Source organism: Pelophylax lessonae (genome assembly GCF_965119305.1).
Source record: "Pelophylax lessonae genome assembly, chromosome: 9".
NCBI classification, from domain to species: Eukaryota; Metazoa; Chordata; class Amphibia; order Anura; family Ranidae; genus Pelophylax; species Pelophylax lessonae.
The window spans coordinates 261,291,046-261,316,247 of NC_138776.1; the positions used below are offsets into that span (position 1 = coordinate 261,291,046).

Below are 25,202 nucleotides of genomic sequence, written 5' to 3' on the forward strand. Positions count from 1 at the left end.
GTGTTTATCAGATGATGGGGGATCTAGGTGGATCCTCCGTACTGCTCTCTCCTTTACAATAAAGTCTCCTCTTACCCGGAGATGTGAGGGGCGGCTGATTCTCCTTCATGACGTCCTTGTAGAGATCCTTGTGTCCTTCTAAATACTCCCACTCCTCCATGGAGAAATAGACAGTGACATCCTGACACCTTATAGGAACCTGACACACACAATGATACAGTCACCATCCAGACACATCCCTTGTCTGTTACTGGATAATGTCCCAGAATTCCCAGCACCGCTCACCTCTCCTGTCAGCAGCTCAATGATCTTCTGGGTGACTTCTAGAATCTTCTTTTCGTCGTTTCTTTTAGGAGTCAAGGTATGAGTTGAAGGAACTGTGATGGTTACCTGATTACCAGACTTCACCAGAGGAAAACTCTATTTTAAAAGAGGAACACTTTATGTGACATGACCCTCGAAAACCTCCTCACCTCTCCGGTCAGGTCTGTGTTTTATTAATAGAGATAAGTGATGTCATGTGACCTCCCAGAATCCTCCTCACCTCTCCGGTCAGGTCTGTTTTATTAATAGAGATAAGAGTGATATCATGTGACCTCCCAGAATCCTCCTCACCTCTCCAGTCAGGTCTGTGTTTTATTAATAGAGATAAGAGTGGTGTCATGTGACCTCCCAGAATCCTCCTCACCTCTCCGGTCAGCAGGTAGATGATCTCCAGGGTGAGGTTTATTATCCTCTCAGTCATGTGACTCCAGTCCTTGTCCATTCTCATTGATCTGGTCATGTGATCCTTACAGGAAGCCCCTCTCTGTGGAGTGATAGTACATTGAGAATTATCTGGACTATGATGATGATATGGGTGTTCATTCTTATATAAATGGCTTCTCTTTTATTGATATCAATATGAAATGATATGTGAACGGCCTTTGCTGCTCACAACAATTAATCATCATACAAGTCTACCAAAGGCGGTGACTGCTGCCAATAATATAGTGAGGGATTACACTCAGAGTGCTTTTAGCTGGATATTACTATTTATACATTTTTATTATCAGTCTTCATATGTGTTTATCTGGATATTACTATGTACAGTACATTGTCAAAAGTTTTGGGACGCCTGCCTTTACCCGCACATGAACTTTAATGGCATCCCAGTCTTAGTCCGTAGGGTTCAATATTGAGTTGGCCCACCCTTTGCAGCGATAACAGCTTCAACTCTTCTGGGAAGGCCGTCCACAAGGTTTAGGAGTGTATCTATGGGAATGTTTGACCATTCTTCCAGGAGCGCCATTGGGCAGGTGTCCCAATACTTTTGACAAGTGTATACCCTCTTTTATTTAAAAAAAAAAAACAGTCGGGTCATCTTTCCCGTAGGCACTGCAGACATTTTTAAATGAATGGGCTGCTATGCAAACGAGAGCCCATTAGCCCACAAGTGTGAGCCCAGCAATGATCACGACTCCACCACTGAACCCCTCAAAGGAGGGGTTGAACAAAAAAAAAAAGGTAAACACAATGCTTACCTTCTCTTCTGCCAGTCCCAGCAATGTCCCCACTCTACTTCCTGCCAGCTCACCTCTAACCCGGAACTTCCTGTTATGCCCCTACTTAATTTCCTGTCTGAGTGTGACATCACTTCCTGTCAACCAACAAAATCCTCCACCTTTTGAAGAATACAGGAACCAGCCTTCATTCTGCAGTCATTAATTCTGCAGCCGGTGTTGGACATTTCCTGACACCAGATGTCACTTTATAAAACGGGCATATATATAGACACGCACCCCATTAGTCTCCTGCACTGCATAATATCATAGCTTCCAACTGTCACTGATATGAAGGGACAAAAGTCCCTCTTCCCTCATCATTTGTCCCGAATGTGGGTGGGTCTGATCTATATAATTTACACTGCTCAAAAGAATGAAAGGAACACTTTGAAAACACGTCAGATATCAATGGGGAAAATATCATGCTGGATATCTATACTGGTATGGACTGGGTAATGTGTTAGGATCTATACTGGTATGGACTGGGTAATGTGTTAGGATCTATACTGGTATGGACTGGGTAATGTGGTAGGATCTATACTGGTATGGACTGGGTAATGTGTTAGGATCTATACTGGTATGGACTGGGTAATATGTTAGGATCTATACTGGTATGGACTGGGTAATGTGGTAGGATCTATACTGGTATGGACTGGGTAATGTGTTAGGATCTATACTGGTATGGACTGGGTAATGTGTTAGGACCTATACTGGTATGGACTGGGTAATGTGTTAGGATCTATACTGGTATGACTGGGTAATATGTTAGGATCTATACTGGTATGGACTGGGTAATGTGGTAGGATCTATACTGGTATGGACCGGATAATGTGTTAGGATCTATACTGGTATGGACTGGGTAATGTGCTAGGATCTATACTGGCATGGACTGGGTATTGTGTTAGGATCTATACTGGTATGGACTGGGTAATGTGTTAGGATCTATACTGGTATGGACTGGGTAATGTGTTAGGATCTATACTGGTATGGACTGGGTAATGTGCTAGGATCTATACTGGCATGGACTGGGTATTGTGTTAGGATCTATACTGGTATGGACTCGGTAATGTGTTAGGATCTATACTGGTATGGACTGGGTAATGTGTTAGGATCTATACTGGTATGGACTGGGTAATGTGTTAGGATCTATACTGGTATGGACTGGGTAATGTGTTAGGATCTATACTGGTATGGACTGGGTAATGTGTTAGGATCTATACTGGTATGGACTGGGTAATGTGTTAGGATCTATACTGGTATGGACTGGGTAATGTGTTAGGATCTATACTGGTATGGACTGGGTAATGTGTTAGGATCTATACTGGTATGGACTGGGTAATGTGTTAGGATCTATACTGGTATGGACTGGTTAATGTGTTAGGATCTATACTGGTAAGGACTGGGTAATGTGTTAGGATCTCTACTGGTATGGACTGGGTAATGTGTTAGGATATATACTGGTATGGACTGGGTAATGTGTTAGGATCTATACTGGTATGGACTGGGTAAGGTGTTAGGATCTATACTGGTATGGACTGGGTAATGTGTTAGGATCTATACTGGTATGGACTGGGTAATGTGTTAGGATCTATACTGGTATGGACTGGGTAATGTGTTAGGAAGGAAAGGATGCCACATCGTTTGATGGAAATGAAAATTATCACCCTACAGAGGGTTGAATTCAAAGACACCCCGAAAATCAAAGAGAAAAAATGATGAAGCAGGCGAGTCCATTTTGGTGAAATGTCATTGCAGCAACTCAGAATGGTCCTCAGTAGTGTGTATGGCCCCCATGTGCTTGTATGCATGCCTGACAACATCGGGGCATGCTCCTAATGAGATGACGGATGGAGTCCTGGGGTATTTCCTCCCAGATCTGGACCAGGGCATCACTGAGCTCCTGAACAGACTGAGGTGCAACCTGGTGGTGTCACATGGACCGAAACAGAATGTCCCAGAGATGTTCTATCGGATTTAGGTCAAACTAGCGTTGGGGCCATTTAATGGTATCAATTCCTTCATCCTCAAGCAACTGGCTGCATACTTTCACCACGTGAGGCCGGGCATTGTCATGCACCAGAAGTAACCCAGGACGCACTGCACCAGCGTAGGGTCGGACAATGGGTCCATGGATTTCATCCCAATACCTAATGGCAGTCAGGGTGCCATTGTCTAGCCCACTGTTTCTCAACTCCGGTCCTCAAGGCACACTAACAGGCCAGGTTTGCAAGAAAACTGAAATACATCACAGGTGATATCATTTGCTGCTCAGTGATTGCAGTATTCTAGTCTGCATCTCCCCAAGGTAATACTTAAAATCTGGCCTGTTAGTGTGCCCTGAGGACCGGAGTTGAGAAACACTGGTCTAGCCTGTAGAAGTCTGTGCGTCCCTCCATGGAGACGCCTCCCCAGACCATCACTGACCCACCACCCAACCGGTCATTCTGAACGATGTTACAGGCAGCATAATGTTCTCCACGGCTTCTCCAGACCCTTTCACGTCTGTCACATGTGCTCAGGGTGAACCTGCTCTCATCTGTGAAAAGCACAGGGTGCCAGTGGTGGAGCTGCCAATTCTGGTGTTCAATGGCAAATGCCATTCGAGCTTCATGGGCCCAGGCCGGGAGCACAGCGCCCACTAGAGAATGTCGGACCCTCAGGCCACCCTCATGAAGTCTGTTTCTGATTGTTTGGTCAGAGACATTCACACCAGTGGCCTGCTGGAGGTCATTTTGTAGGGCTCTGGCAGTGCTCATCCTGTTCCTCCTTGCACAAAGGAGCAGATACCGGTCCTGCTGATGGGTTAAGGACCTTCTATGGCTCTGTCCAGCTCTCCTAGAGTAACTGCCTGTCTCCTGGAATCTCCTCCATGCTCCTGAGACTGTGCTGGGAGACAGCAAACCTTCTGGCAATGGCACGTATTGATGGGCCACCCTGGAGGAGTTGGACTGCCTGTGCAACCTCTATAGGGTCCAGGTATGGCCTCATGCTACCAGTAGTGACACTGACCCCAGCCAAATGCAAAACTAGTGACAAACACTCAGAAAAGATGAGTAGGAAAAAAAAGGTTTGAGGCCACCACCTGTAAAACCATTCCTGTTTTGGAGGTCGTCTCATTGTTGCCCATCTAGTGCACCTGTTGTTCGTCATTTCATTAACACCAAAGCAGGTGAAACTGATTAACAACCCCCTCTGCTACTTAACTGACTGGATCAATATCCCAGGAGTTTACCTGACTTGATGTTATACTCTGATTAAAAAGTGTTTGTTTAATTTTTTTTGAGCAGTGTATATACATATATATATATATATATATATATATACACACACACAGTATCTCACAAAAGTAAGTACACCCCTCACATTTTTGTAAATATTTTATTCTATCTTTTCATGTGACAACACTGAAGAAATGACACTTTGCTACAATGTAAAGTAGTGAGTGTACAGCTTGTATAACAGTGTAAATTTGCTGTCCCCTCAAAATAACTCAACACACAGCCATTAATGTCTAAACCGCTTGCAACAAAAGTGAGTACACCCCTAAGTGACAATGTCCAAATTGGGCCCAAAGTCTCAATATTTTGTGTGGCCACCATTATTTTCCAGCACTGCCTTAACCCTCCTGGGCATGGAGTTCACCAGAACTTCACAGGTTGTCACTGAAGTCCTCTTCCACTCCTCCATGATGACATCACAGAGCTGGTGGATGTTAGAGACCTTGAGCTCCTCCGCAAGGGTTTAGGGTTTAGGTCTGGAGACATGCTTGGCCAGTCCATCACCTTTACCCTCAGCTTCTTTAGCAAGGCAGTGGTCATCTTGGAGGTGTGTTTGGGGTCGTTATCATGTTGGAATACTGCCCTGCGGCCCAGTTTTCAAAGGGAGGGGATCATGCTCTGCTTCAGTATGTCACAGTACATGTTGGCATTCATGGTTCCCTCAATGAAATGTAGTTCCCCAGTGCCGGCAGCAATCATGCAGCCCCAGACCATGACACTCCCACCACCATGCTGCCGTCACACACTCTTGACACCATCTGAACAAAATAAGTTTATCTTGGTCTCATCAGACCACAGGACATGGTTCCAGTAATCCATGTCCTTAGTCTGCTTGTCTTCAGCAAACTGTTTGTGGGCTTTCTTGTGCATCATCTTTAGAAGAGGCTTCCTTCTGGGACGACATGCAGACCAATTTGATGCAGTGTGCGGCGTATGGTCTGAGCACTGACAGGCTGACCCCCCACCCCTTCAGCCTCTGCAGCAATGCTGGCAACACTCATACCTCTATTTCCCAAAGACAACCTCTGGACATGACGCTGAGCACATGCACTCAACTTCTTTGGTGGACAATGGCGAGACCTGTTCTGAGTGGAACCTTTCCTGTTAAACCGCTATATGGTCTTGGCCACCATGCTGCAGCACAGTTTCAAGGTCTTGGCAATCTTCTTATAGCCTAGGCCATCTTTATGTAAAACAACAATTCTTTTTTTCAGATCCTCAGAAAGTTCTTTGCCATGAGGTGCCATGTTGATCTTCCAGTGACCAGTATGAGAGAGTGAGAGCGATAACACCAAATTTACCACACCTGCTCCCCATTCACACCTGAGACCTTGTAACACTAATGAGTCACATGACACCGGGAAGGGAAAATGGCTAATTAGGCCTAATTTGGACACTTTCACTTAGGGGTGTACTCACTTTTGTTGCCAGCGGTTTAGACATTAATGGCTGTGAGTTGAGTTATTTTGAGATGACAGCAAATTTACACTGTTATACAAGCTGTACACTCACTACTTTACATTGTAGCAAAGTGTCATTTCTTCAGTGTTGTCACAGGAAAATATAGAATAAAATATTTACAAAAATGGGATGGGTGTACTTACTTTTGTGAGATACTGTATATATATTATATATTTATATATATATACACACACACACATAAATACACTGCTCAAAAAAAATTAAACAAACACTTTTTAATCAGAGAATGTGAGGGGTGTACTCACTTTTGTGAGATACTGTATATATACTGTGGGGACTCGCTCGGTGGTAGGCGTATGGGTGACTCCTTTGGGGGGTGCGTTTACACAAATAGATAGCCGAGAAGTGGTTGCAAACAACAGTTTGTTTTAATCATGCGATTTTCTTCTTTCAAACTGCATGCCGCAAAAACATCCAAAATAAAATAAAACACAAAATAAATCCTTGCCTCTGTGGGCAGCTACCTTCTCACACTGGAACCTACCTAAGAGTCTGTCTCCAACCTACTGTTGGAGCAAACTTTGCTGATCCCACAGCAGACACTCAATAGTCCATTTTTATCTTCACATAACAAATGTCCATTCAACATGTCCCTTTTCCTTTTCACATTGAACATGTCCCTTTTCCTCTTCACATTGAACATGTCCCTTTTATTTCTTCCACATAGAAATAGTTCAGTTTCTCACCTTGAGAAGTCTTCACACTTTGTTTACCCTCCTTAGCGCACATCATTTCAGGGGGTCTTCTCCCATGCTCACACAGCTTGTCGGGAGGCACACATCTGACTGTCCTCCTCTCCCAGCCCACACGGCGACAGGACGCAGCAGTCCTTCTCCCATGCCCACACGGCGTCGGGAGGCACACGTCTGTCTGTCCTCCTCTTCCCAGCTCACACAGCGACAGGAGGCAGCAATCCTTAGACTTCCTTTGGACAAATTATAGAGGCCTTCATTTCCTCATTCTTAACAGCTGAATGGTTTTCAACTTCCTGCTAGCTATCTCTGCAGCCGACACCTTATAGTAATTGGTGAACTTTCCAAACCAGGTGGGAATGTGTCTCCTCTCTGTGACTACATCCCCAGATTTACCTGACTTCCTGTCACATATTCCTGACGTCCTGTCACATACCCCCCCCTCTTGTTTCAACCCTAGGGTTGGGACACAGATTTCCAGACACGCATGTGTCAGGCACTTCTCTTGACTCTCACTGATAAGCCTCCTAGTATCCTCAAACTTCCGGATGAAACTGTTTCTGTCATCTTCATTGACAGATTTCTCATAAATGTCCTATCCGCCATGGAGGGCCGTGATCCATAGGCATCTCAATTTTGATAATGTTAAAGTCTTCAACATTCTTAAGACGCCTCTCTCTGCAATCAACAAATGATTTCCACAACACTTTGAGAACCTCTGCTTCACTTGGCTTTGTTCCAAGAAATGCCTTCTTGAGCTTAGCTTGCTCTAAGATGCTGTGCAGAAGGCCTTCCATTTGTGACAACAGGCTGTCACACATTTCTTCAAAGTGACCCCTGTTCCTTTTTCCAGAGACATCATCAACTTTCCTTCCACCAACACATGGGTCAAAGGCAACAACACAGTCTATTACAGGTTTTTTCAATGCACTTTCTGCTGAACTATTTGACCGCTCAAGGTCACCTGGTTCCTTTTCTTTATCTGAACTCCACATGGAATGTATCTCAAGATCACGATCAAACTTCTGCCACCTGTCTTTCACCAGTTCCATTTTGGAAACACTCCCTGAAAGGCACTTATTCATTTGCTTTACGTTTTCATCAACAGCCTTAGTTTTCTCCACTAGGTGGCGTTTGCTTTTTTCTCCAAGCTTTACATCACTTGCTTTAGTTTTCTCCACTAGGTTTTCAGCCTGAACTGAGAAATCATCACATTTCTTACACAGCTCCTTTGTTTGCTGAAGCTCTAATGATACATTTTCCAGTGCTTGAAGTTTTTGAAGGAACGGTTTATTCCAAAGGGGTGATTCAAGCCACATGTCATCACATTTCTGATGCTCACTCAGGACAGACCCCACAACACTGATCCTTCTAAAAACTGCATCAGGCACACTATCCCCTCTTTGGGACAGATCCTCTGTTGCCTGTAATTCCTCTTCAAGTTCTTCCCACTGAATCTTCATCTCTTCTACTTCCTGTTCTAAGGCTCGCTTAGACTTTTCTAGCTCCTGAACGCTTTTCTCAACATCATCCTTGGAGCTGATCAAACCTTCCATCTCTGTACACAGCTGTTTGTTAACTCTTTCTAGTTCAACCTTACACTCTAGAGCTTCCTCCAAAGAGCGAGCCAAGAACAGGGCTTTGCTCTCTTTATCACGCGCCTCCGCTTCTGCGCGGTCGCGTTCTTCTGCATATTTTGCAGACACAGTCTTCTCCTCACCAAGCATCTGATCAAACTTCTTTTTCACATTTTCAACATTTTCTAATGCACCAACGCTTTCTTCCATGCGTTTTTTCACATCCGCTATCTGAGCTTGCAATGTTGCGACTTGCTCTGATAGGTTTTTCTTGGCTTCCTCCTCCTCTTTTAATTGTTCCAGGAAGCCATTTTTCTCATCTTCCATTTGTTTGAGCTTTGTGCTAAAACTCAGCCTTTGACACCTCTCTTCCTGTAAGAGTTCCTGCATGTCTTGCAGCTGCGATTCCAAGATAGAAAAATCTTCCGCAATTTCTCTAGATTTGCTGTCTGCTTGAGAAAGCTGATTTGTGACATTGTCCAACTCAACCTGCAGTCGGTTTGCCTTCTCTGACAGCTTAGCACACAATCGGTCACCTTCTGACACCTTGACTTGCGATTCCTGCAGCTGTGCCTCTACTTTTTTTCTCCTGTGTTCAGAATCTCCTTTTCCCTGCATAAGAGCCTTCACCTCATTGGCTAGTTTCTGGGAATGAGACTAATTCTGCCACACAGGCTTCTTTCTCCTTTAGCTGCTGCTGGACACGTTGGGCTTCCTCTTTCCAATTATAACAGTCCGTACGTAATTCATCTACCACATTGCTCAAAGTGGTGAGCTCATACACAGTACTCAGTAATTTAGCCTCTCTTTCACTTTTCTCCTTGTCGCTGAGAGACAATGTCGTTTTCAGAGCGACATTCTGTTCCTGCACCCCCTGCAGGTCTATTTTTGTAGCTTCCAAAGACTGAAGACTTTTTTCCAGCTGATTACGCAACTCCAACGTATCACACATACTTTGCTTCTGCAAAGTCTGAATTTCAATTTCCTTTTCCCCGAGGATGGTATCTGTCTCCATTATAGTCTCTCCACGTTTTTGCAACTCGGAAAAAAGAAGAGCAGTGGATTCTTCCCACTGTAACACCTGAGACCCGAGTAGTTCATTCTTTTCCTGCTCCATCTTAAGCAACTCTAGGACTTGTTCCTTCTGCCTAGAGCCGGGGTCCTCAATAGGCGGACTCCGGGCCGCCTCCGGACCCACACGGATTAAAATCTGGACCGCCGAAGCGGTCTGCTTCCTTCTGTCTCAGCGGGGGACAGAATGGAGAGGATCGGGAGGATCGGACTGGCTGTGTTTAGCGCTGCATGATTACAAAAAGCCGAGTACAAGTTCTTCTGCGGCGGAGAGGATGTCCTACAAAGTCCCGCCTCCTGGGCCGGCTGTTACCTATGATAGACAGAACACTGGTGACGTCTATCATAGGAGCCAGTGTCCAGGAGGCGGGACTTTGTAGGACATCCTCTCCGTCGGGTAAGAAGAACTTGTACTCGGCTTTTTGTAATCATGCAGCGCTAAACACAGCCACTCCGATCCTCTCAATTCTAACCCCCCCCCCGCTGATGACAGAAGGAAGCAGACCTCGGCGGTCCAGATTAATGGGGGCACGCACACTGGTCACTGCATTATTGGGGGCACAAACACTTTTCACTCTGCATTATTGGGGGCACGCACACTGGTCACTGCATTATTGGGGGCACAAACACTGGTCACTGCATTATTGGGGGCACAAACACTGGTCACTCTGCATTATTGGGGGCACGCACACTGGTCACTGCATTATTGGGGGCACGCACACTGGTCACTGCATTATTGGGGGCACAAACACTGGTCACTGCATTATTGGGGGCACGCACACTGGTCACTCTGCATTATTGGGGGCACGCACACTGGTCACTCTGCATTATTGGGGGCACAAACACTGGTCACTCTGCATTATTGGGGGCACAAACACTGGTCACTCTGCATTATTGGGGGCACAAACACTGGTCACTCTGCATTATTGGGGGCACAAACACTGGTCACTCTGCATTATTGGGGGCACGCACACTGGTCACTCTGCATTATTGGGGGCACGCACACTGGTCACTCTGCATTATTGGGGGCACAAACACTGGTCACTGCATTATTGGGGGTACACACACTGGTCACTGCATTATTGGGGGCACACACACTGGTCACTCTGCATTATTGAGGGCACACACACTGGTCACTCTGCATTATTGGGGGTACACACACTGGTCACTCTGCATTATTGAGGGCACACACACTGGTCACTCTGCATTATTTGGGGCACACACACTGGTCACTCTGCATTAATGGGGGCACACACACGGTTGCTCTGCATTAATGGGGGCACGCACATGGTCACTCTGCATTAATGGGGGCACGCACATGGTCACTCTGCATTAATGGGGGCACGCACATGGTCGCTCTGCATTAATGGGGACACGCTCTGCATTAATAGGGGCACACACATGGTCGCTCTGCATTAATGGGGGCACACACATGGTCGCTCTGCATTAATGGGGACACCCTCTGCATTAATGGGGGCACACACATGGTCGCTCTGCATTAATGGGGGCACGCACATGGTCGCTCTGCATTAATGGGGACACGCTCTGCATTAATGGGGGCACACACATGGTCGTTCTGCATTAATGGGGGCACACACATGGTCACTCTGCATTAATGGGGGCACGCACATGGTCGCTCTGCATTAATGGGGGCACGCACATGGTCACTCTGCATTAATGGGGGCATGCACACTGGTTGCTTTTCATTAATGGGGGCACGCACAATGGTCGCTCTGCATTGGATGGGGGCAAGTTTTGGGGAATGCCTTTTTTTGTTGTTGGCGTTCTGTATTTGGAATTTGACGGTCACTTTTCCGGACCTCGGACTGAATGGAAAATTTGTAAGTGGACCTTTCAAGTTTACATTTGAGTACCCCTGGCCTAGAGGATTGTTGCAGATTTTGTAAACTTGTCTCCAGAACCTCAATCTTTGCAACATGCAGGACTTCCTTTTCTTCCATTTGTCTTTTCAAGACATCCAGGTCAGCCATGCACACATACTCGGTTTCCTCCAAACCGATGGCCTCCATTTGCTGCTGGCGTCTCTGTTTCCAGCCTGCCATGCTCTCTTGGTGAGCCTGTTGTTGAGCTGCCAAGCTCCTCTGTTTCAGCATCTCCCCCATTTTGGGTTTACTTTTCATCTCAGAAAACTGCGTCTCCATAGCAGTTTCATTTGCACCAGGGTTGCTAGGGACAACAACCTTCCTCTTTAGTAGACTCTCTTTAGGCATGGATGGGGCTCCTTCAGGCGGTAGCATCCCCTCCATCCATAGAATCCGGTCTCTCATTTCAGCTATCTTTGCATCTTTCAGGCGTTTTGATCGCCCCATCTTCAATTACTCCACAATAAAAATTTTCACAGTCCAGCAAATAATTTTGAGACCACTGTCTCTTTAACACATGTAGTTTTCTCTCTTTCAGGATCTCCTTTCCTGCGCACACAGTTTGTGCAGTCTCATGCACCAGACAAAGTTCATCAAATATTTTGAGACCACTGTCTCTTTAAAACACGTTTTTTTCTCTTTCAGGATCTTCTCTCCTGTACACATAGATTGTGCAATCTCATGCACTTCTTTGCAGGGATCTCTGCTTCTGCCCAATGCATACCTCCACCATATGTGGGGACTCGCTCGGTGGTAGGCGTATGGGTGACCCCTTTGGGGGGTGCGTTTACACAAATAGATAGCCGAGAAGTGGTTGCAAACAACAGTTTGGTTTAATCATGCGATTTTCTTCTTTCAAACTGCATGCAGCAAAAACATCCAAAATAAAATAAAACACAAAATAAATCCTTGCCTCTGTGGGCGGCTACCTTCTCACACTGGAACCTACCTAAGAGTCTGTCTCCAACCTACTGTTGGAGCAAACTTTGCTGATCCCACAGCAGACACTCAATAGTCCATTTTTATCTTCACATAACAAATGTCCATTCAACATGTCCCTTTTCCTTTTCACATTGAACATGTCCCTTTTCCTCTTCACATTGAACATGTCCCTTTTATTTCTTCCACATAGAAATAGTTCAGTTTCTCACCTTGAGAAGTCTTCACACTTTGTTTACCCTCCTTAGCGCACATCACTTCAGGGGGTCTTCTCCCATGCTCACACAGCTTGTCGGGAGGCACACATCTGACTGTCCTCCTCTCCCAGCCCACACGGCGACAGGAGGCAGCAGTCCTTCTCCCATGCCCACACGGCGTCTGGAGGCACACGTCTGTCTGTCCTCCTCTTCCCAGCTCACACAGCGACAGGAAGCAGCAATCCTTAGACTTCCTTTGGACAAATTATAGAGGCCTTCATTTCCTCATTCTGAACAGCTGAATGGTTTTCAACTTCCTGCTGGCTATCTCTGCAGCCGACACCCTATAGTAATTGGTGAACTTTCCAAACCAGGTGGGAATGTGTCTCCTCTCTGTGACTACATCCCCAGATTTACCTGACTTCCTGTCACATATTCCTGACGTCCTGTCACAATATATATATATATAGTTACTGAAGAATCTAGGATATTCATAAACAATGCTTTTGTAGCACCCTCCTAGGTAGGTGCTAGTGAGGACATGGCTTGGTTTGGCCGGGGGTAAGTGCAGCACCCTCCTAGGTAGGTGCTAGTGGGAGAGAATAGTTTTTGTCTCTTTCTTCCTATCAGAGGAGTAGCAGGCAAATCTATATTGCTTTCTGCATATCAGAGAGCAGGATCTGTGAGTTAGGTCTGCTCAGTGTGCTCAGTGTGTGATTTATTGGGTCTAGATAGTGTTTCACACTGGTTTCAATAGGGAGGCATGTTGGACAGTGGGAGGAAACCTGACCAATGGGTACACAGGCTTTGATTCAGTCCCAGTGACTGTCAGAGACCAGCTGTGTCGGTGCATTATGGTACACTGTATAAAAGCCAGGATCCATGTGCTGCAGGGTCTTTGGCTGGTGAGCAGAGGGAGGGTGGCGGCTGCCTCCTCATCTGTAGCAGTGGCACGTGGTCACAGGCAGTCGGCCTGGGGACCAGAGGAAAGGTACTGAACCCAGAGTTCCAGGATAACTGACTGGAGGGGTAGAGACACTGGAGACCCTTAAAAAACAGTATTGTGATTACAGGGGATCGTGTCTAGGGGCCTGACCTGAGGGGGGCCACCCCAGTGTAGGATAGTCAGAGGACGGGTGTCAGTCTGTAGAGTGAAAGGGAACACTAGGCAGGTATCCCGAAAATAATCTATCCAACTAAGTCGTCTATACAGAGTCCGTGCACCGTGAGAGTACAGAAAGCCTGCAGTTGCCATATTGCATTGGTTGTTTTCACAGAATTACAGCAGCTGCAGAATGAAATGGAAAGGTCAGTTTTGTTACCATTAAATTATTCATATTATTCTTCCCAGGAAAATTAATTAAAAAAACATTGAAAATAAAATCCACAAGACGGCTTTACATAATGTTTATTAACCAAAACCAAACATATCACCATAATAAAAGGAGCATTAGATGAAAACCTTTAGACAAAAAAAAAAAAAAAATAGTTTATTGGACCACCAGTTACATTGTCTTACAGAATAATTGGCATTGTAGGCAAGAAGAGCCAAGTTTGATGATTTCCCATTTTAGGGGTGTATTTATTAAAAAAAAAAATAAATAAATCGCAGAGCTATTCGTCCTGTGCTCTCCATTGAACATGTTCACAAAAACGAATGTTATTAGGCTATTTTCTCTCCAGGTCGAAAGTTATTCTTCATATAAAATAGAGTGAATCATGAAAATACTTCATTTTGCCCACTAGATAGAGATGATGATCATAGAAAACAAGTATTTATTTCCTATAACCATTACCTCCATCTAGTGGCCATAATGTGGTATTTTTTCATCCTTTTTCCCCACAAACAGAGCTTTCTTTTGGTGGTATTTGATCACCTGTGCGATTTTTATTTTTTTGCGCTATAAACAAAAAAAGAGCGACAATTCTGAAAAAAAAATAATAATATTTTTTACTTTCTGCTATAGAACATTCCCAATAAAAAAATCTATTTTTTTCATCATTTTTAGGCCAATTTGTATTCTGCTACATATTTTTGGTAAAAAAAAAATAAAATAATAAAATAAAATCCCAATAAGCGTATATTGATTGGTTTCCACAAAAATTATCGCGTCTACAAACTAGGGGAAAGATTTATGTCATTTTTATTTATTTATTTATTTTTACTAGTAATGGCGGTGATCAGTGATTTTTAGCGGGACTGCAACACTGCGGCGGACAGATCGGACCTCTAACTGGCACTTTTGGGGGGACCAGTGAAATTACTACAGTAATCACTGCTAAAAAAAAATATGTACTAATGACACTGGCAGGGATAGGATTAACACCAGGGGCGATCAAAGGGTTAAATGTGTTCCTAGGGGGTTCTTTCTAACTGTGTGGGGGATGGGCTTGCTGGATGAACACAGAGACCTGTGTTCCTAAATAAGATGATCCCTGTGTTCATTGCTTAAAGAACAGCGGTCTGCCGTATTTACATCAGCAGACCACCGTTCTGTCTCCACGGGGAGCTATCACAGGTGCCCGGTGGACATTGTGGTCGGCCAACCCTCTGATTGGCTCACCCTGTGGCCAATCGGGGCGTGCGCGCTCCTCTGGTGGCACGCACGTACCCCCCCACTAGCTGTCCTATGAAACGACGTACAGGTACGTCGTTTTGCGGGACAGAGCCCACCTGCCACAGTATAAGTATGGCGGCTGGTCGGCGAGTGGTTAAGGTCCCATCCAACCACCAGGAGAGATATAAAAAGTGAAGGAAGACTTTTTATCACGGTGACCTCAAACAAAAGATTTAGAGAATGGAAGCTCACCCGTGTGAGTTCCCTTCCGTGTAACACTCGCTCTTTCCTAAGTAATCCATTTCCCGCACTACAAACATGAAGCAGGGTCCTCACCCACGTGCGTTCTCTGGTGCGTAAGAAGTTGTCCTTTTTGGACAAAACGTTTGCCGCACTTTAAACATGCATAAGGACGCTCGCCCGTGTGACGTCTCTGATGTGCAGTAAGGACTCCTTTCTGAGTGAAAGATTTCCCGCACTCTGAACATGAAAAAGGACGCTCCCCCGTGTGAATCCTCCTGTGCCTTGTAAGGTCTCCGTTCTGAGTGAAACTTTTCCCACAGTCCGAGCACGAGAAAGGGCGCTCGCCCGTGTGTCTTCTCTTGTGGGCAAGAAGGTCTCCTTTCTGGGTGAAACATTTCCCGCACTCTGAGCATGAGAAAGGACGCACCCCCGTGTGGATTCTCTGGTGTCTAAGAAGGTCTCCTTTCTGTGAGAAACATTTCCCGCACTCTGAACATAGATAAGGGTTCCTAGGTTTCTGTGGCCTTTGATCTACAGCAAGATATATATTCGGAGTCACCTGGTTTACTTCTGAAGAATATTGTATGATGCCATCTTCTGTTTTATAACCTGAAGATAAAAAAATATGTATTTGAGGTATTCTGAAGATCGTGTCTATCAGTTGGAAGTTGGCTCCAACTCCTTTTCTGAAACAGGACATTACAGTATATTGAGGAATGGAGATGGACCTTTCATATGGTGTACAGTATCTTCTCCTCGTTTGTTGGGAACATGGCGTTATATTGAGGAATGGAGATGGACCTTTCATATGGTGTACAGTTTCTCCTCCTCATTTGTTGGGAACATGACGTTATATTGAGGAATGGAGATGGACCTTTCATATATGTTATACAGTTTCTCCTCCTCATTTGTTGATGAACATGGCGTTATATTGAGGAATGGAGATGGACCTTTCATATGGTGTACAGTATCTTCTCCTCATTTGTTGGGAACATGACGTTATATTGAGGAATGGAGATGGACCTTTCATATGGTGTACAGTATCTCCTCCTCATTTGTTGGGAACATTACGTTATATTGAGGGATGGAGATGGACCTTTCATATGGTGTACAGTATCTCCTCCTCATTTGTTGGGAACATTACGTTATATTGAGGAATGGAGATGGGCCTTTCATATGGTGTACAGTATCTCCTCCTCATTTGTTGGGAACATGACGTTATATTGAGGAATGGAGATGGACCTTTCATATGGAGTACAGTATCTCCCACAGTAATCCAAATACCTGCACTTTTGCAAAGCGTAGTGCCCCAAACAAAATTTACGTCCTTTTTTTCCCACAAACAGAGCTTTCTTTTGGTGGTATTTGATCACCTCTGCGCTTTTCATTTTTTGCGATTTTAATAAAAAAAAGAGGGAAAATTTTGCGAAAAAATTCACATTCTCTACTTTGACAGCTAAAAAATATCCAATATATTTAATTTTTGTCATATATTTAGGCCAAAATGTATTTAGCTTCATGTCTTTGACAAAAAAATCCTCAATGAGCGTATTTTTAACCGCTTTAAGACCGGAAGATTTTACCCCATTCCTGACCAGGCCCTATTTTGCGATTCGGCACTGTGTTATTTTAACGGACAATTTCGCGGTCGTGCGACGCCGTACCAAAACAAAATTTACTAAACCAGAAAGGAAAATTTCCCCTAGGGGTGGGACTTTTTAGGCACCAATAAATTGTATACAGTAAATTAGTTTATATAAAAGTTAAATTCTTTATTAGTCGATTCAGAAAAAAGATTAAAACAAAAAGGCAAGCTAGAACATATTGCACATGAAACAGTCGAACTTAATACCACATAACCCCCGGGCTGTGACCCGACGCGTTTCGGAGTCTTTTGGGCTCCTTCCTCAGGGGTGCGCCCTTAGAGGGTGGTATAGTTCACTGTGAAAATGAGCATGGAAAGCCTGCCTGGTGATTAAAAACAAATGGGCCGCATATGCTTGTTGTCGATCAGGAGTGCCGTATTCGTGGTGTTATAGGTCAGAACCAGAAATCTTAGGTCTTGAAATGTTTCAGGACTTTTAGTGCTAACCAAGTCTTGGTAAAAGACTGGGTAGGAGCAACTGGAACCTCAATTGACAGCAGGTCTTGAGGACAGCTATATCTTGTTCACAAAAAATGGATGGAAGTCCTCACAGGACCTGCGTATCCGGCAAAAGAGCAGCTATCTGCTCTTTTGCCGGATACGCAGGTCCTGTGAGGACTTCCATCCATTTTTTGTGAACAAGATATAGCTGTCCTCAAGACCTGCTGTCAATTGAGGTTCCAGTTGCTCCTACCCAGTCTTTTACCAAGACTTGGTTAGCACTAAAAGTCCTGAAACATTTCAAGACCTAAGATTTCTGGTTCTGACCTATAACACCACGAATACGGCACTCCTGATCGACAACAAGCATATGCGGCCCATTTGTTTTTAATCACCAGGCAGGCTTTCCATGCTCATTTTCACAGTGAACTATACCACCCTCTAAGGGCGCACCCCTGAGGAAGGAGCCCAAAAGACTCCGAAACGCGTCGGGTCACAGCCCGGGGGTTATGTGGTATTAAGTTCGACTGTTTCATGTGCAATATGTTCTAGCTTGCCTTTTTGTTTTAATCTTTTTTCTGTATCGACTAATAAAGAATTTAACTTTTATATAAACTAATTTACTGTATACAATTTATTGGTACCTAAAAAGTCCCACCCCTAGGGGAAATTTTCCTTTCTGGTTTAGTAGCTATTCCCGGGATGTGGCACCGTTGGGATCTAGACTACATGAGCAATCTTTTTTTTTTTTTTTTTTTTTTCAAAACAAAATTTACGTCCTTTTTTTTCCCGCAAACAGAGCTTTCTTTTGGTGGTATTTGATCACCTGTGCGCTTTTCATTTTTTGCGATTTTAATTAAAAAATAGCGAAAATTTTGCGAAAAAATTCACATTTTCTACTTTGACAGTTAAAAAATATCCAATATATTAAATTTTTGTCATATATTTAGGCCAAAATGTATTTAGCTACATGTCTTTGACAAAAAAATCCTCAGTGAGCGTATTTTTAACCGCTTTAAGACCGGTAGATTTTACCCTATTCCTGACCAGGCTATATTTTGCAATTCGGCACTGCGTGATTTTAACAGACAATTGCGCGGTCGTGCGATGCTGTACCCAAACTAAATTTATGTCCTTTTTTCCCCACAAATAGAGCTTTCTTTTGGTGGTATTTGATCACCTGTGCGATTTTAAATTTTTGAAAAAAAGAGCAACAATTTTGAAAAAGAAACAATATTTTTTACATTCTGATATATAATATTCCCCAAATAAAATTTATAAATCCAAATTTTTTAACACTTTAGGCCAATTCGTTTTCTGCTACATATTTTTGGTAAAAAAAAAATCACAATAAGCGTATTTTGATTGGTTTGCGCAAAAGTTATTGCGTTTTCTAACTACGGGAAAGATTTGTCATTTTTATTGTTTATTTTTTTTTACTAGTAATGGCGGCGATCTGCGATTTTTTTTTTTTTGCGGGACTGCAACATTGCGGCGGACAGATCGGACCCCTAACTGACATTTTTGACACTTTTGGGGGGACCAGTGACATTACTACAGTAATCAGTGATAAAAATATGCACTGTTACTGTAATAATGACACTGGCAGGGAAGGGGTTAACACTGTTGGTGATCAAGGGGTTAAATGTATGCCTCATGCTTACTGACGTGTGTGGGGGGAGGGGATTGTGTGACACAGACACAGATCGCAGGTTCAGCTATGCTGAATCCTGTGATCTGTCCCTGCCTGTCACTTAGGAGATCCACCTGCTTTGTTTACACAAGCGGGCGGATTTCCACACTCGATCCCCGACGATCGGGGGAGAGCAGCGGTGATCACCGCATCTCCTCCCCTGGCCCGACTCCCGCTGTGTCTGAATACAGCGGGAGCCAGCCTCCGGCGGCGCGCGCGCACGCCGACGAGAGTCTGGTGACGTAGGTCTACATCGCCAGACGATAACGAGCCACTTTGCCGCAGTAGCAGCACAGTGACCAGTGGTAAAATGGTTAATCGGTATAGGTTAAACTTTTAAATGAAAAATAAAAACATGAACCATTTCTCTATTTAACCCTTCTTACTCACCTGTGCTTGTAGTTACAGGATATTCCTCCTCCTTAATGGTCACCTTCATTCCTATCTCCGTCGTAGACTCATGATTACCTCTGACATAAGTCTCATTTTCCGCCTTATCTTCAACTTTTATATCAATGGATTCTTTATCCTAGAAACCACAAAACAAACAAATATATATAAAGTTTAAAAAGTTACAAAAGGGAAATATAATCTCTCCAGGTTTAGAATCACTTTTAGAGTTGTAGATCCTCAGTTCCACTTACTTGAACATGGCGATGGGTGGTGTGACCTTCCTGTGTGGAATCCCGGGAATACAGAGGACGGGGACATCTCTCTGGTGGGTTCCCATTACAGGATCCATCTGTAGGAAACACACACACTGACTGAATACATTGTTTCTATGTGTTTATCAGATGATGGAGGATCTAAGTGGAGCCTCCGTACTGCTCTCTCCTTTACGATAAAGTCTCCTCTTACCCGATGATATGAGAAGGGTCGGATTTTGGATTGTTACATCCTTGCGGGGATCCATGTGTCCTTTCAGAGCAAAACCTTCCCTGGACTCTAGAAAGCAAAAACAATACATATGACTATTGATGTACAATAACTACTCCTCTCCGAGTGAAACCTTTCCCGCACTCTTAACATGAAAAAGGTTGCTCACCTGCGTGTTTTATCTGGTGTCTAAGGAAGCGTCCTCTCTCTACAAAACCTTTCCCACACTCCAAACAGGAAAAAGGAAGCTCGCCTGTGTGTCTCCTCTGGTGTGCAGTAAGTACTCCTTTTTGAGTGAAACATTTCCCGCACTCTGAACATGAAAAAGGACGCTCGCCCGTGTGAACTCTTTGATGAGCATCAAATGCGGCTTTATACGCAAAAGACTTCTCACAGTACGTACATGGATACGGCCGCTCACCAGTGTGTCTTCTCTGGTGGGTGAGAAGGTGCCCTTTCCGAAAAAATGACTGGCCACAGGTTGCACACGAAAAAAGACGCTCCCCCGTATGACTCCTCTGGTGTCTAAGAAGGTCTCCTCTGTAAGTGAAAAGTTTCCCACACTCTGTACAAGAAAAAGGACGCTCGCCAGTGTGACTTCTCTGGTGTATAGTAAGTAACTTTTTCTGCGCAAAGCATTTCCCGCACTCCGAGCACGAATAAGGACGTTCCCCTGTGTGACTTCTCTGGTGTATGACGAATGCCGCTTTCTGAGCGAAAGTCTTTTCGCACTGCGAACACGAAAAAGGACGCTCGCCTGTATGTGCTCTCTGGTGAGTGAGAAGGTGCCCTCTACGGCTGAAAGATTTGCTGCAAATCGAACAGGAATAAGGGCGCTCGCCCGTGTGAGTTCTCTGGTGTCTGAGGAGGTCTCCTTTCTGGGCAAAACTTTTCCCACAAACTGGACAGGGAAAAGGTCGCTCTCCCGTGTGGCTTCTCTGGTGTCTAAGGAGGTCCTGTTTCGATGTAAAACCTTTCCCGCACTCCGAACATGGAAATGGAACTTCGCTTTTGTTTGTCCTTTGGTTTACAGCAAGCGATGATTTTGATATTAGATATTTATCAGTTTTAGAGGATGGGGACTTGTTATCTTCTCCAAGTATATTGGTATCTGAATTACTGGAAGGAGGAGGTTTAGAGATTTTGGAGGATCTGTCCACGCTGGGATTTCTTGGTTGTACTTTTTTGGAAACATTACGTGGCTTACTAGGAGAAGATTGAGAAATAGACAGATGTGTTGATCTGTTTTCATAGTGAGGTCCTGGTTGTATATTTTGAGAAACATGCTTTCCTTCTGTAGAATAGTGCGACATCAAATTATTAGAAATCATGACATCGTCTTCTTCTTTATAATCTGGAGAGAAGATAAAATTTGTGTTTGAGGTTTTCTGCTCAATATGTTCATCTCTTGGAAAAAATATATTATCATCATTAAAAGTATGACATTATATTGAGGAATGGAGATGGACCTTTCATATGGTGTACAGTATCTCCTCCTCATTTGTTGGGAACATGATGTTAATTTGAGGAATGAGGCCGATAGCTCAACATTACTCTCTTTTTTAATTGTTATTCCAACATCCTCTGCAAGCTCTGGATTACCTTTCACAAACATCTGTTCTTCCTTTTTAACTTCAAATTTCATGTCAATTGGTTCATCACTCTAAAATCACAAGTTGAAAAAAAGATGTTTAAATTGAGAGTGTGAACATCCAAAGACTACAAAGAGAAGCACAATCTCACACAGATTACAATTACTTTTGCATTCTCGATGCTCAGTCCCACCTACCTGATTATAGTGAGGGATGGTGTGACCTTCCTGTGTGGAATCCCGGGAATACAGAGGACGGGGACATCTCTCTGGTGGGTTCCCATTACTGGATCCATCTGTAGGAAACACACACACTGACTGAATACATTGTTTCTATGTGTTTATCAGATGATGGGGGATCTAGGTGGATCCTCCGTACTGCTCTCTCCTTTACAATAAAGTCTCCTCTTACCCGGTGATGTGAGGGGCGGCTGATTCTCCATCATGACGTCCTTGTAGAGATTCTTGTGTCCTTCCAAATACTTCCACTCCTTGGTAACATCATCCCCATCTATTTCATCATTAACCTCTTCTTTAACAATAACATTAAAATCACTCAGGCTTCCGCTCTGAATGCATAAGAATAGAAAAAAAATATTAACGAGGCAGCACATATGCAGGCTGAAACACCAATTGCATTAATTGTTAAGCTTCTACCTGACAATCCTGAGGGTTCTTGTGGTCCTCCATCATGACGTCCCTGTAGAGATCCTTGTGTCCTTCTAAATACTCCCACTCCTCCATGGAGAAATAGACAGTGACATCCTGACACCTTATAGGAACCTGACACACACAATGATACAGTCACCATCCAGACACATCCCTTGTATGTTACTGGATAATGTCCCAGAATTCCCGGCACCGCTCACCTCTCCTGTCAGCAGCACAATGATCTTGTTGGTGACTTCCAGAATCTTCCTATCGTTGTGTCTATTGGGAGTCCAGAAGTGGGCTGGAGGCACCTTGATGGTTATCTGATTACCAGATTTCTTGACAGCAGGGAAACTCTGTATTAAAAAAAGAGATATACATGTCATGTGACCTCCCAGAATCCTCCTCACCTCTCCGGTCAGGTCTGTGTTTTATTAATAGAGAGAAGAGTGATGTCATGTGATCTCCCAGAATCCTCCTCACCTCTCCGGTCAGGTCTGTGTTTTATTAATAGAGATAAGAGTGAGGTCATGTGACCTCCCAGAATCCTCCTCACCTCTCCAGTCAGGTCTGTGTTTTATTAATAGAGATAAGAGTGAGGTCATGTGACCTCCCAGAATCCTCCTCACCTCTCCGGTGTTCCGTGAGAATTACCTACCCGTGAGAAAAACCTACCCTCGTCACTTCCGGTGCACCCTCATTGTCTGTAACGCGGCGGTGACATTAAAACAGCTGCCCGACAATATGAATCATCTCCGCTCCTTCCCCTGACACTTCACTGATGTCGGCTAGTAAATATAAAAGCGCCGCCGGGTGTATGAGAAGATACATAACGGACCCGCCAGCCACTTTTATATTTACTCGCCGACATCAGTGAAGTGACAGGGGAAGGAGCGGAGTTGATTCATATTGTCAGGCAGCTGTTTTAATGTCACCGCCGCGTGGGTAGCTTTTTTCACGGACACCCTAATACTGTCATACTACTGCGCATGCCCAGTAGCCAGCTCCTTATCTTTTTCTTTCGGTTTCCGGGGCTCTGAGCATGCGCAGTGCTGCGCTGCTCAGCTGTTCCTGCCCGGAAGTGACGAAGGTAGGTTTTTCTCACGGGGTAGGTAAATCTCACGTTACACCGGTCAGGTCTGTGTTTTATTAATAGAGATAAGAGTGAGGTCATGTGACCTCCCAGAATCCTCCTCACCTCTCCGGTCAGGTCTGTGTTTTATTATTGGAGATAAGAGTGATGTAATGTGACCTCCCAGAATCCTCCTCACCTCTCCAGTCAGTAGGTAGATGATCTCCAGGGTGAGGTCCAAAATCCTCTCAGTCAAGTTTTCCTCGTCCATCTTCATCGAGGTGGTCATGTGATCTATACAGGACTCTCCTCTCTGTAGGACGGGTAATAATATGAGAATGAATTAAACACTAGGGCTCTGGACTATACAGCCCACATCAATTAATCATTGTCTTTGGCTTATTATCACTGATTGCTAAGTGTATGACTGTCATGGACCTCCAAGTCTACTGTTTTCGGTGATTGTCGTCAGTATTACTATAGTGAAGGATTACATTCGAAGTGCCTTTAGCTAGATATTATTATATATACTATATTATATTTTTATATGTGTCTGGATATTAGTATATACAGACTATACATTTATTCTACACACGTTGCTAGACCTTATTACTTATATATTTGTAGGACATCACGGTAACTATGGAGGAAGAGGACGGACATGACGGGGGGTTGCTGGGTGTAAATATAAAATAATATCTTATTACCTCCTCTGCTGCCAGTTCCAGCAATGTCTCCTCTCTACTTCCTTCTGACTCACCTTTAACCCGGAAATACCTATTTTGTATGTGACATCACTTCCCATTTGCTTCCCTAATCACTTCCTGTCTGTGGGGGCCATTCCATATGGATGAGAGTGCCATCTTGTGTGGAACTAAGTAATTGAAGCTTTCACTCTACAACGTTATACAATCAAGCTTTTGAAGTATGTGGGAGACATTATGCATTGTCCCACTGGCCGCCATGAAAGAATTGTTGTTGTTGTTCAGTCGTTTAGTTGCGTCTGATTCTTCGTGAACTCATGGACCATAGTGTGCCAGGCTGTTCTGTCCTCCACTGCCTCCCAGAGCTTGCTTATCTTCATGTTCAATGTTTCGATGATGCTATCTATCCGTCTTGTTTTATTTCGTCCTCTTCTCCTTTTTCCTTCCATGTTTTCCAGCTTTAGGGTTTTTTCCCAATGAGTCCTCTTTTCGCATTAGGTGGCCAAAGTATTCGAGTTTCAACTTCAGGATCTGTCCTTCCAGTGAATATTTAGGGTTGATGTCCTTCAGGATTGACTGGTTTGATCTTTTTGCCGTCCAAGGGACTTTAAAAAGTCTTCTCCAACACCATAATTCAAAAGCAACAATTTATCAGTGTTCACCCTACCTTATGGTCCAACGTTCACAGCCATAGGTTACTACTGGAAATACCATAGCTTTGATGACTATACAGCACTTTGTTGGTAGGGTGATGAAATAATTGGTCCACCCAAAAACAAGTTTCAATGTTTAAGAGATGCTGGAGAGTTAAACACCCTACAGCTTCTTATATATCTCAGATACTTTTTATTGACACGTTAGTGAGATTTCGGCACTTTCCTGGATCTACTCAAATTATGAGCCCATTATGAGGGGTTCCCTCCATTCCTCCTTCCCCCAATGTCTCTTAATCACACTCAACCTCCGTCTCTCCATTTCTCTCAGCATCGCTCCCATCCTCCTTCCTTCCATGCCTCTCAGTCACCCTTCCTATCCTCCTCCTTTCCATGTCATTCAGTCACATTC

At 44.2% G+C, this 25,202-nt stretch overlaps 4 protein-coding genes across 4 annotated transcripts in view; 1 reads left to right on the forward strand and 3 right to left on the reverse strand.

Annotated features, from left to right (window-relative positions):
* Nucleotides 1-25,202, forward strand: part of LOC309564419 (uncharacterized protein) — a gene marked incomplete at its 3' end in the record, with an annotated part of 909,898 nt that overhangs the window by 785,298 nt on the left and 99,398 nt on the right.
* LOC309563483 (uncharacterized protein) overlaps nucleotides 1-25,202 on the reverse strand; it is a 57,387-nt gene that overhangs the window by 20,531 nt on the left and 11,654 nt on the right. The window contains exons 8-9 of the mRNA XM_082267876.1: nucleotides 20,289-20,997; nucleotides 20,102-20,188 (exon numbers count right to left, since the gene is read on the reverse strand). Of these exons, the coding sequence (XP_082124002.1) occupies nucleotides 20,102-20,188; nucleotides 20,289-20,997 (796 nt within the window). The remainder of the gene's footprint in view (nucleotides 1-20,101; nucleotides 20,189-20,288; nucleotides 20,998-25,202) is intronic.
* On the reverse strand, nucleotides 8-24,387 carry LOC309563484 (gastrula zinc finger protein XlCGF66.1-like; the record flags this gene model as incomplete). The annotated part of the gene is made up of 4 exons (XM_082267877.1): nucleotides 24,141-24,387; nucleotides 689-808; nucleotides 286-420; nucleotides 8-199 (listed from the first exon to the last, which is right to left on the reverse strand). Exons 2-4 carry the CDS (start codon nucleotides 782-784, stop codon nucleotides 8-10), a joined length of 423 nt encoding a protein of 140 aa, XP_082124003.1. The 5' UTR covers nucleotides 785-808; nucleotides 24,141-24,387.
* Nucleotides 15,473-19,711, reverse strand: LOC309562895 (uncharacterized protein). The gene is made up of 2 exons (XM_082267215.1): nucleotides 19,634-19,711; nucleotides 15,473-16,073 (listed from the first exon to the last, which is right to left on the reverse strand). The coding sequence occupies exons 1-2, from the start codon at nucleotides 19,680-19,682 to the stop codon at nucleotides 15,532-15,534; spliced, it is 591 nt and encodes a 196-aa protein (XP_082123341.1). The 5' UTR covers nucleotides 19,683-19,711; the 3' UTR covers nucleotides 15,473-15,531.

Bases quoted from the DNA above. Each gene is read 5' to 3' on its own strand.
- LOC309562895 (XM_082267215.1), bottom strand. From the start codon at position 19,682: ATGAAGGTGACCATTAAGGAGGAGGAATATCCTGTAACTACAAGCACA. The intron at 16,074-19,633 runs GTGAGTAAGAAG...TTTTATCTTCAG, and splicing joins TCCTGTAACTACAAGCACAG to GTTATAAAACAGAAGATGGC.